Below are 12,526 nucleotides of genomic sequence, written 5' to 3' on the forward strand. Positions count from 1 at the left end.
TATATACATATATATGTGTGTGTGTGTGTGTGTGTATATATATATATATATATATATATATATATATATATATATATATATATATATATGTTTTCTCTTTGTCTCTGGCTGCTGGATACCCATAGTGTGCAGTTATATTTCTTGGTCTGCTAATTAAGTGTGGACCATACAGCCACAGAATTTTAAAGAGTAATCCTAAACGTGATGGAGGGAAAGCAGTGTCAGTCTCTGTGAGCCTCTGTTCGTTAGTTCCCAGTTAAGATAGTAAGAGGAATCCCCTTTGCTCCTCATTTTTTCCCATCATCTGAGCCTCAGGGGTATAGAGGATTCAGCCCACTTCCTTATGTAATAGATTCTGCTCAGCTTCTTTGAAGTCAGAGAAGATGGCTGCATGTAGATATGCAGTTGTTTGCATCCCCCAGGCACTGGGTCTAGCTCTGTTTGAGGAGGAGATCCTGCAGGATTCTGGGGTTCAGATTTTCACTTCAGGGCGACCCGGCGCTGGTCCCCAGGCTCATGTCTGGCTAGGGAAGAAAAGTTTGCCACAATAGCCTTTTTACTGTCGGTGAATACTTTTATAGGAGGAAGAGAGGAGAACAAAAATGAAAACAACTTTCTTGTTACTTCTGTTACATACTCATGGTTAATATATAATTCAACTAATTCATTTTCTAGAGGGAAAGCAAAAGCTTAGAGGGGTTGAATAATTTGACCAAGATTATAATGATACTAAGTAGCCAAGCCAAGTCTTAGGGCCCTTGGTCCTCTGACTCCTAGGTCTATGCACATTTTTAAAATGCCGCATTATTTCTAGATTTTTAGAATAGTTTCTTAGCTGAGCTTCTGAAGTTTCAAAAGAATATAAGAAAAGGACCTCAGGGAGACTCTAGCTGAGTGAATAATGGATTATTTAGATGATAGGTCATTTTTCTTGAGTTTTATAATAAGTGATATTTCTGTAGTAGACTTCAAGTAAAAAAACTGGAAATGTGCCCAAGATGTCATAGGACTTCTATGTTTAGAAACTGTTTTCAATGGGAATACTTTAGACTAAGATAAATAAACATTTTAGGAACAGCTGTCCAAAGAACAAGCAAAAGTCTTAATTTTTTTTATCCACTGAAATGCAACCAGAAGCAAAAAAGTTGGACTGATTAGTGAGGAAAATGGTTTCATTCATATAGAATAGAAACAAAGTATTTACCAATAGAATTAATAAGAATTGGATAGACCCCCAGTGAAGGAAAATACACATTTTTTCTTTGGGTACAGGAAAGAAGGTAAATTAATGAGGGCGTGCCAGGTTCTAGACACAAAGTCTTAAGATGTCAGTTTCCTTCTAATTAATTTGTGAAGATAGGTATAAACTTGAAAATATAAATGAAAGACAACAGCTGAGAATTTACTGAAGATGATGAATAAACAGTAGTGTTTGTACCGACAGATAATAAAACCTATTATAAAGCTACAATAATTAAAAGTGTGGTACTGATACAAAAACAGATTATTAATGAGCAGAATCAAAAGCACATTTGAGTATGGATTTAGTTTATGATAGTGAATAAAATTAGTGACAGAATTTCATTAAAGGAACCCAGAAGAATTGATTAAATATTGGGGAAAAATAACATGTCTTTATTGTACATCACCCCAAATAAATTCCAGTTGGATGACAGATTTAAATGAAAAAAATAAAAGTAATTTAAAGGGGAGGGAGAAAGGGAAGGGATTAGACAGCATAAATAGTTAACTACAATATTGCCACAGGGATATGAAAGACAGTTCGAGGGATATAATTAATAATGTTGTAAATATTTTGTAGGGTGTCAGATGGTCACATGTCTTGCTAGGGAGACCGTATCATGGACGGGGTAGAGGCTTGATCACTGCACTCTACACCTGAAGCTGATGATGTATAATATTGTATGTCAACTATAAGTGAATATATATATATGGTCATGGGATGTGGAGTAGAGTGTGGGAGTGGAGTCAAGGAAATTGTAATAGATATGTATGATATGGGGTGGGGAGTGGGGCAGTGGATTGGGGGCAGGGAGTTGTCACATCGAGGGGTAAAAAGTATAACTATTGCACTGAGTTGTACACCTGAAACTAATTCTAAAAAATGTGTATTTCACAAAAAAATTAAAATAATAAAAAAAGAAAAACTGCAAAACTGGTAGAAAGAGCAATGACCTCTTTGAACAAAATAAAACATCGATTGAAAAGGAGAAGCATTTGGAAGGGGCTGGATAAAAGTCAATGAAGTGGCATTTTATACAATTATGGCTTGTCTACTAACCTTTTCTGAATTAAAACAACAACAAATAAAGAATCATGTAAAAATAAAAAAAAAGTAATTTAAAGGGAGTTAAAAGAAATTATAGGTAAATATATATCGGTAAATGTATATCTAATCTAAGTAGGAAAGCCTTTTCTTTTCAGCCCATTTTATGTAAATGAATTTGAAGATGAAACCAAAATATTTGATTTGGGACATAGTTATTCTAAGCAAACAGTATGTTAATAATCTCAACCTTTAAAGGAGAAAAAAACATATCAAAATCTGGCAATTTTGGACAACATAAAGCCACTGATCCGAAAGTTCTTAGAAACTCAGGACCTAAAGTGACAAGTGACTTTAATTAGGAGTCAGTTTCCTCATCATGAATGGATTGTAACTTGAAATGGTGTTACAGATCTAGTTCTCACCACACATATTACCAGCTGGTTGTTAAACCATTGGTGGCTTGAAGTTGGCCATGGTAGCAGTAAATACACAATGGAAATTGGCAATGCTATAAAGCATAGGACACTCTTTTGAGCCATTTACCAGCATATCACTTGAAATAAGAATAGGTTTGTTAGGATATAATGAAATGATGTGCAAAATACCTTAATAAAGTATTAAGTAATGTTTCATTTCCATCAGGAATGAGCAGTGTCTGGTATGACTTGCCCTCATTCATGAAGGGATTTTGAGGTCTACCTTGCTTAAGAGCAAACTGTGTTAGTGCACTGAAGACATCAAGTGATGCTTTCATATTGTACCCCTCAACACCCACAATGTGTACATTACTATATTCTCTTTTTATTTCTTCATATGTGGTTGCTCTCAAATATGCAGTGTTTCTCTGGATAGTTAGTTGGAAGGCACACCAATCCAGCTGGCCTCTCCAGAAGTTGAAATTTGCTGCTACTCCCTAGTACTGATTTGGCTTTCTTTGTTTCTACTTTCAGTCTCTCTACCATATACCCTGATTTGTGTTTTTGACATTTTATTTTTAATTGGCTTATAAACTGTTTACTTTCCCTGAGCTTGATCTAAGTACATTGTTGTTTTAAGCTTTAGTTGGAGCTGTTGCTTATTTTGACTCTCCCCAGGCACCTGTACTTCTGGCTGACAGGGATACAATAAGCTTTTCTTTTGTTTATTTTCATGTTTTTAAAAAACTAACAGACTTTATTATTTATTTATTTATTTATTTTTAAAGATTTTATTGGGGAATTGGAGGAAGGGAACAGCGTTAGGGAATTGGGAAAGGGAACAGACAAGTTGCTGTCCTTTCCTTCTTCAGTCTAGTTGTGGAGGACGTTGCTTCACTGGCCCATGTTGGTGTTATCATTGCGCTCTTCCCAGCTGAGGCAGATTGGTCACCGGCCACCAGCCGCTCACGCCGGCTGCCAACCACTCATGCCAGCTGCCAACCACTCACGGTAGCTTACGGCAGCCCACTGCAGCCTACGCCGTCGCCAGCGACTCACGGCAGCCCAGCTCCAGGTCAAGCTGTTGTTCACCATCTTAGTTGTAGAGGGTGCAGCATCACTGGCCCTCATGTGGGATCCGAACCGGGGCCCTGCTGCTCAGAGCTGGCGCTCCCAAGCCAACTCTTAACCAACGCACCACTCGGCCGGCCCTAGACTTTATTTTTTAGAGCAGTTTCAAGTTTACAGGAAATTTGAGCGGAAAGTAGAGAGTTCCCATGTACCCCCTTTTCATGCCACCTTCCCTGTTTACCCTGTTATTAATATTTTACATTAGTGTGGTACATTCGTTACAAATAATGAACCCACGTTGACACACAGTAATCACCAAAGTTCATAGTTTACATTACATTCACTCTTCGTGTTGTATTGGGTTGTTGGAAAAGTCATGATGCATTTTTGCAATGAAAAACAGAAAATATACGTCATGACTTTTCCAACAACCCAGTACATTCTGTGGGTTTTGACAAATATAGTGACATGTATCCAAAATTATAGTATCACACAGAGTAGTTGCGTGGCCCTAAAAATCATCTGTGCTCCCCTATTTACCCTCCACCCCACCCCCACAACTACAGATTTTTTTACCGTTGCCATAGTTTTGCCTTTTCTAGAATGTCATATCTTGAATCATACAGTATGTAGCTTTTTCAGATTGGCTTCTTTCACTCAGTAGTAAGCATTTAAATTTCCTTCAGGTGTTTTCATGGCTTGATAATTAATGTTTTAAGCCCTGAATAATATTCCATTGTCTGGATATACCATGGTTTATCTAGTTATCTGCTATAGGACATTTTGGTTGCTTCAAAGTTTTGGCAATTATGAATAAAGCTGCTATAAACTCCTGTGTCCAGGTTTTTGTGTGGACATGTGGCTGAGTACAGTGTCTGGGTTGTATAGAATGAGTATGTTAAGTTTTGTAAGAAAGCTCCAAACTTTCTTCCAAAGTGGCTATATAATTTTGTTTCCACACCAGTGATGAATGAGAATCCCTGTTGCTCCACATCCTCACCAGCCTTTGATGTTGTCCATGTTCTGGATTTTGGCCATTCTAGTAGGTGTATAGTGGTATCTCATTGTTGTTTAAATTTGCATTTCCCTAATGACATATGTGGAACAACTTTTCATATGCTTATTTGCCATCTGTATGTCTTCTTTGGTGAGGGGTCTATTCTGATGTTTTACCCATTTTTAAATTGGGTTGCTTATTTTCTCTGAATTTTAAGGATTCTTTATATATTTAGGATACCAGATAGTGTTTTGCAAAGATTTTCTCTCTACATTAGAGGGAATCAACAGTAGATCAAAGGAAACAAAGGATTGAATTAGCAATTTGGAAGACAAAGTAGCAGAAAACACCCAACCAGAAGAGCAAAACGAAAAAAGAATCCAAAACATTCAGAGAGTTAAGGGGCCTCTGGGACTTCATTTCTACGATTGTATTCGTTATTTCTGAATGGTTCTTTTTCATGTTTTCTATCTGCATTTTAAGTTCTCCCTGAGATCATTGAACACCCTTGTAACCAGTGTTTTGAACTCTGCGTCTGGTCGATTGCTTGTCTCAATTTAAGTTCTTTTGTCTGGAGCTTTGTTCTGTTCTTTTATTTGGGATATGTTTCTTTGTCTTTCCATATTGCCTGTCTCCTGTATTTGTTTCTATGTATTAGGTAGGGCTTCTATGTCTTCCCATCATAGTAGAGTGGCCTTTTGTAGTAGGTGTGCTGTGGGGCTCAGTGGCACAGTCTCCCTGGTCACCTGAGCCATGCATTCCAAGTGTGTCCCTTGTGTGGGTTGTGTGTGTCCTCCTCTTGTAGTTGAGCCTTGGTTGCTACTTGCACATCAGTGGGAGGGATTCACCCTCTGGCTCATTGGTTGTGAGGACAGACAGGTCTTGCTTTATTCTTATTTTCAGTTAGAGTTTAGTAGATTTACATTCCAGGGAAGTTTAATATGACATTGGGTTTTTATAATTTGTAATTCAATGCCTGAATTGTATTCTTAATCATTGTATTCTAACAGTTATGTCTTTATTCTCTCTTAACCTTACATAAATTTTTCAAAATTTTATAACTGCATGTAGAGAAATATTGCTATTTAACCTTATAAAATATTTAACTCAAGCAGTCAAGTGACATCAAGTTAATCTAGTTATGTGGGAAGTAGCCTTCCTACCCAGGTTAGAGTGAGCATCCCTTTTCTTAACTATTAGCCAAAATAGGAGAAAAATTCACATAGCCTCACCAAAACTCAACATTATAGCAAAATACAAAATTGGGGGGAACTGCTTTGATAGATAGAAAATATTATCTAATTTTTATTTGTTTGAAAAATATTAGTGAGTTTAAATATTGTTTTTATGGTTATTGGCATATTTTATATTTTGTGACTTGTTTATTCATGTCCTTTGCCTATTTTTCACTTTGGAGGTGTAGGTCTTTTTCTAACTGATTTCATTAGACCTTTGTGGTTGGAGATAAAACTGATGAATTCTTAAAAGTAATTTAAAAAATTTTTTATTTTTCAAACTTGAACTATTTTTATTTTTAAAGATAATGTAGCTAGCTATTTGGGAGATAAAACTTTATTTGGAAAATCAATACAGATATTCCTTAAACTTTTGGCTTTATTGGAAGATTTCTTAAAAATGCAATTATGATGCCTAGAAATATTTGTTTATTTTTAATTTATGTTTTTGGTTTTTGGAAGTAGATGACAGTAAAGGTGAGTTATTTGAGAGAGCTTTTTTCCCCTATTTATTTATTTATTTATTACGATTTTTATTAAAAATATAGCTAACATACAATATTATATTAGTTTCAGGGGCACACCATAGCTATTCAACATTTATATACCTAAAAAAGTGATCACCATGATAAGTCCAGCCATCTGACACCATAGTATGCTAGCACAATATTATTGACTATATTCCCTGTGCTGTACATTACATCCCCATGACTTATTTGTTTTATATCTGGAAGTTTGGATCTCTTATTCCCCTTGACCTTTCCCCCCTTTTTAATTTTTTCAATTACAGTTGACATTCAATATTATTTTATATTAATTTTAAGGGTATAGCATAGTGGTTAGACATTTGTATAATTTAAGAAGTAATCCCTCTGACTAGTGTAGTACTCACCTGACACTATACATAGTTATTACCATATTATTGTACATAATCCCTGTGCTTTACTTTACATCCCCATGACTATTTTGTAACTACCAATTTGCACTTAATCCCTTTACCTGGAAAATCATTTTAACTAAAGTTTTTTGGTTTTTTTTTTGTCTTTTTAAAGAGTCTATTCAAAGGCTAAGTGTCAATTAAAAAGTTTATATCAAATTAAAGTCTAGAATTTAAGTACCTAGGTCTATTATAAAGCTTCGTGTTTAGTTATATTTATTGTAAACTTAGAGCCAAAGAAACTTTGTAACTCTGTTGTGATCTTATGAATCTTAATTAAAGGCTTACAAATCTTAAAAGATATATTTTGTATCTACTACTATATGTCAAAATCTTGAATATGTTTTATCCTCATTTTTATTTCTAAAATATAAACTAAAATTCTGGCAACTGAGTAGCCTTTTTTACTGATTCCTTAAGATTATCCAGCATATTATGAACATACAATATACAGTATTCTTAATGTTCCAAAATAATATTTTTAAATTTAAGATCTCTTTTTTCCACAATGACATTTGTTAATAGATTCTCTCCTTTATAATACACATTGTTGGATCATGAAACAGAGTAAACAAATAGATCATTGTTTAAAATAAATAGTGTGCTCTGTTCAAAGGACTGTGAATTTTTGTTTTGAATTGTTCTTATATAATTTGAGTTCTAGAATACAATAAATTATATTTTAATTTGATGTGGTGCAAAGATACTGAATTTAGGTGTAATACTAATTGGTAATATTCTTTAAATTATTATTATTTTAAAAATATATAAGCATCATATGTGACTAATTTTTAATCTTTACCTTGGAGGAAAATATTCTGTGCAAAAATTAGTAAATAAACAAAGGTAATGAATAGGGCATGAAAGGAAGCCAAGTATTTGGAAGTTCATTCTTTCAAAATGAGTTTTTTAAATTCACAAAGTTTATTTTTTTCTGAACTGACTACTATAACCTGAGTTTGTATTACTTTCTAGAATTTTCTTTTGAAGTTATCACTGGTCACTTTTCTATATCTTGACATATACTATGTTTGGTAGAGTAGGTTGTTTTAGTTGACAGAACAATTTCGTATGATTTTGGAATGTATGTATTTCAAATACATTTATTGTCCTGTAGTTATAGACACACATACACATAGACTGGAAATTCAGTGCTTGAATAATTGTGTCACGTTTTTCTTTTCAAGGAGGCGGTTACTTATAGGACAGTGTATTAAAGGGCAATATCCAGAGATCAGCTGGAGGTAGAGAAGTACAGTCTTACAAGTTCTCCTTTAATATTCTAGGCCAAAGGGGGTGACATAAGCTGGAGTTGGAGAATGGGGAGGCCTGTATTATGCAGCAGGCGGGAAGAATGTAAGAAATCCACGTAGGCTGCCCAGGCAGGCAAGAGAACAGAACAGGTGAAAATAACCCATGTGCAATGGTGTGTGCTCTTTTTGTGCCTCACCTGGTGCTGCGTACTATTTGCCAGGCACAGTGTCATCCCTAACGATTAAATGGCACCGCTGTCCTTTCAGTGATTCAAATAAAAGAACTATGAGTCATCTTTAATTCCTTTCCCTCACCTCGCTATCAAATCCACTAACACACAAACCCAAATCAAACCTGTCCTCTATCCTGTGCCACTGCCATCCCCTCAGCCCAAGCTGTCATCATCTCACCAGGGTTCTGCAACGGCTTCCCTGATTCTGTATTTCCCTTCTTCCAATCCATTCTCCAGGGGAGCCAGGCAGATCTTTTAAGGAGAAGCCAAATCCTTGCACTTTCCAAGTTATTACTTTACGCAGAATTTTTATTGCATTTAGAATGAAATTTAATTTCCTTACAAAGTTCTCCAAGTTTGATCCATGACTAATGATTCTGACCTCATCTCACATTGTTCCTCCCTGAGCACAGGCCACACTGGTCTTCTTTTTGTTTCTCAAACATTCACACTCTCAGCAGCATTGTGCTTTCTTTCTGTTCCTGGTGCTTTGCCTTGTTGCTTCTTTTGCATCATTTAGATTTGAGTTCAAATGTAGTTCCTTCAAATGTGGCCTTTCCTGAGCATGCTCTCCAAAGTAGTATTTTTCAGCCTCCGGTCCCATCTGTTTCATTTATTCACATCTGTTTTATTTCCTTTGTTGCTCATGACATAGTTTAGAATTCATTCATTCATTTTTTGACACTTATTATATACCTAGTATATGCCAGGCATTGTTCTAGGCATTTGGGCTTCATCAATGAACATAAAAGACAAGAGAGAAATCCCGTTTTTTTTGTTAAAGAAATTTTTATTGGGGAACAGTGTGTTTTTCCCAGGACCCATCAGCTCCAAGTCAAGTAGTTGTTTCAATCTAGTCGTGGAGGATGCAGCTTCTTGGCCCATGTGGGGATTGAACCGACAACCTTGGTATTATGAGCCTGTGCTCTAACCACCTGAGCCAACCAGCTGCCCCGAGAAGCCCTGTTTTTATGGAATTCACATTAGTAGAGAGAAAAACAGCACATCATAAACATAATATACGTATAATTAAATTACAGTTATGTTGGGCAGTGTGTTAGAAGGAAGCAAGTGTAATAGATTAAAATCAAGCATGGTAATACTCATACAAGTGGGTAGATGGGGTGCAGTTTAGGGGCAGAATTCTTTTTAAATAAGGTACCTGTGGTAGGCCTAAATGAGTTGATTATTAAGTAAAGTTATTTTGTGTCTTTTATTTTTAGCTTCGGCACCAGTCAGCAAAGTGAATAAGTACTGCGCTTCTTCCAACTTTCATTCCACTTTGGGGAAAAAGAATATCATCATGTCAAGCATTACGATTGACCCAGATGTCAAGCCTGGTGAATATGTCATCAAGAGCCTCTTTGCAGAATTTGCTGTTCAAGCTGAAAAGAAAATTGAAGTTGTAATGGCTGAACCCTTGGTGAGTAGAGCTGACCTATAAATCTGAAATATTTTCATGACTTTTATATTAACCAATATAATATAAATTTGCTCAAGGAAATAATATATTTGAAAAAATATTAAAGGAAGCCAATCTGAAATGGCTACATACTGTATAATTCTAATATATGACATTCTGGAAAAAGCAAAACTATGGAGACAGTGAAAAGGTCAGTGGTTGCCAGGGGCTGGGTGTGTGGGGGAGGGGGTGATGAATAGGCAGAACGCGGAGGATTTTTAAGGCAATGAAAAAATACTCTGTGTAATACTGGAATGATGGATACATGTCATTATACATTTGTCCAAACCCATAGAATGTACACCACCACAAGTGAACCATAATGTAAACTATGGACTTTGGATGATTATGTGGTGTCAGTGTAGGTTCATCGGTGGTAACAAATGCACCACTTTGGTGCTCCTGGGATGTTGGTAATGGAGGGGGCTGTGCATGTGTGGGGCACGGGGGGATGGGAAGTCTCTACTTCCTCTCAGTTTGGCTGTGAATGTGAACCTAAAACTGCTCTAAAAAAATAAAGCCTTGGGCTGGCCGAGTGGCGCATTGGTTAAGAGCTGGCTTGGGACGCCAGAGGGCCCCGGTTCCGATCCTACATATGAGGGCCAGTGACACTGCCCTCTACAGCTAAGATGCTGAACAACAGCTCAACCTGGAACAGGGCTGCTGTGAGTCGCTGGTGACGGCGTGGGCTGCAGCCCCTGCTGCAGTGGGTTGCCATGGGCTACCGTGTGTAGCCAGAAGCCAGCGTGAGCAACCAGCAGCCGCTGTGAGCGGCCGTCCAGAAGCCAGCGACTGATCTGCCTTGCCCGGGAAGAGCGCAAAGATGGTGCCAACTTGGCCAGTGAAGCAACATCCTCCACAACTAGACTGAAGAACAAAAGGACAGCAACTTGTCTGTTCCCCTTCCCCCAATTCCCCAGCGCTGTTCCCATTCCCCAATTCCCCAATAAAAATCTTAAAAATAAAAAAAAATAAATAAAACCTTAAAAATTAAGGCTAGTACAATAGCCCCACTTTATTCACGGGGCTCGCCTAACGAATGCCAGAAACTGCAGATAGCACTGAACCCAACGTACACTATGTCCTTTCCTAGGCATACGTGCCTTTTCATACAAGCACTTCACGGCTTCCCTTTGGCATATCTGAATTGCCAGCATCACTCCTCTTGTGTATTATTAAGTAAAATAAGGGTTACCTGAACACAAGCACCGTGATACTATGACAGTCGATCTGATAACCAAGACGGTCACTCAGTGACCAATGGGCAGGGATTGTATCCATTATGAATATGGTGGACAGAGGGATGATTCACGTGCAGGAGGGGACAGAGAGGACAGTGCAAGATTTCGTCACGGTACTCAGAACAGCACACAATTTAAGACTTATTGTTTATTTCTGGAATTTTCTATGTAATATTTTCGGACTGCAGTTTACCATGGGTAACTGCAACTGGCGGTCATTGACTTTAAAGTCCACTTTGTTGCTGCAGGTCACAAAAGAACAAAAACAGATTTCACCAATGGGAATCGCTGAGACAGATAAAACAAAAGAAAAATAAAGGACAATTCAGAATATTCTTCAAGTTGATGATATGACAGTAGTAGGATACAACAGTAGCCAAACCTATCACCTGGCTTCAACAATTTTCAACTAGTAGCACATTTTTAAAATTTCACCTATTTTATAAAATATTTTATAAACAGCACCATGTGGTGTGATCCTATCAGCTCTCAAATATTACATATTCTTAAAGGAATTCTAATTTTGAAAAGTGAAAGTCTTGAGAGTAAAAATATTAAAAGATGAGTGAAATTATCTAATTTGACTGAGTCTAAAATATAGCACTTTATATCTTTCTCCTTCATTTTTCTCTCAATGCCATTGTCGCTGCCGTAGCTCAGGGTCAGGTTCTGTCGTATTAGATCATTGCAAGGGCCTTCTAACTAGTCAAGAAGTGGTCCACTGCCTTTACATTTTCCTGTTCTTGCCAGACTTTTCTTCATCTAATACACAAATATTATTACCTTTCTGCTTTAAAAATCTTCCTCACTTTTCATTGCTATGGAATAAATTCAAGTTCTTGTTGCATCATTCCAGTCTCTTCCCTGTCTTGTTACAGCTTCTGTACTACCTCACAATTGTCTTATCCTGATGTATGCTCTGACACTTGAAGTATCCTCTGTATATTCTTTTGTCCTGGTGTGTTTGTTCTTATTTTTCTCTCTATCTAAAATGCTCTTAACTCCTATGTTTTAAACCTCAATTCATCCTTTCAACTTCCCATGTTTTCTCTAACATAGTGATTCTCCTCAAGCTAAGTGAATCTTTGTTTTTGCATAATAATTTGTTCATACTTTTAGATTCTGACAATGTCATGCTAGTTGCTTATATGTTTATCTCCTCTGATGTGAGCTACTTGATACCAGGAGCCAAGTCTCACTCACCCCTGTGTCTGCAGCACTGCCCATGGTAGGAGACGCTTGACAGAAGATGTTTAGTGAAGATTTGTATTTTAAGTTGACTCTAGCCTTAAGAACACGACTGTGGCACGTCCCTTTGTTCTTCTAATGAAATGTAGCGTCATTGTTCCAGCCAGAGCTCTTAATAGTTCTTTCAGAATACTAGCCTGATG

The 12,526-nt window shown here is 36.9% G+C and overlaps 1 protein-coding gene across 14 annotated transcripts in view; it reads left to right on the forward strand.

Moving 5' to 3' along the window:
* Positions 1-12,526, forward strand: part of FRYL (FRY like transcription coactivator) — a 246,267-nt gene that overhangs the window by 99,442 nt on the left and 134,299 nt on the right. For all 14 annotated transcript variants that reach the window (XM_019624634.1, XM_019624635.1, XM_019624636.1 and 11 more), the window contains one exon: positions 9,656-9,855. In XM_019624634.1, coding sequence (XP_019480179.1) covers positions 9,736-9,855 — 120 coding nt within the window. In that variant the 5' untranslated portion in view covers positions 9,656-9,735. The remainder of the gene's footprint in view (positions 1-9,655; positions 9,856-12,526) is intronic.

This window comes from Hipposideros armiger, unplaced genomic scaffold, assembly GCF_001890085.2.
Source record: "Hipposideros armiger isolate ML-2016 unplaced genomic scaffold, ASM189008v1 scaffold_596, whole genome shotgun sequence".
NCBI classification, from domain to species: Eukaryota; Metazoa; Chordata; class Mammalia; order Chiroptera; family Hipposideridae; genus Hipposideros; species Hipposideros armiger.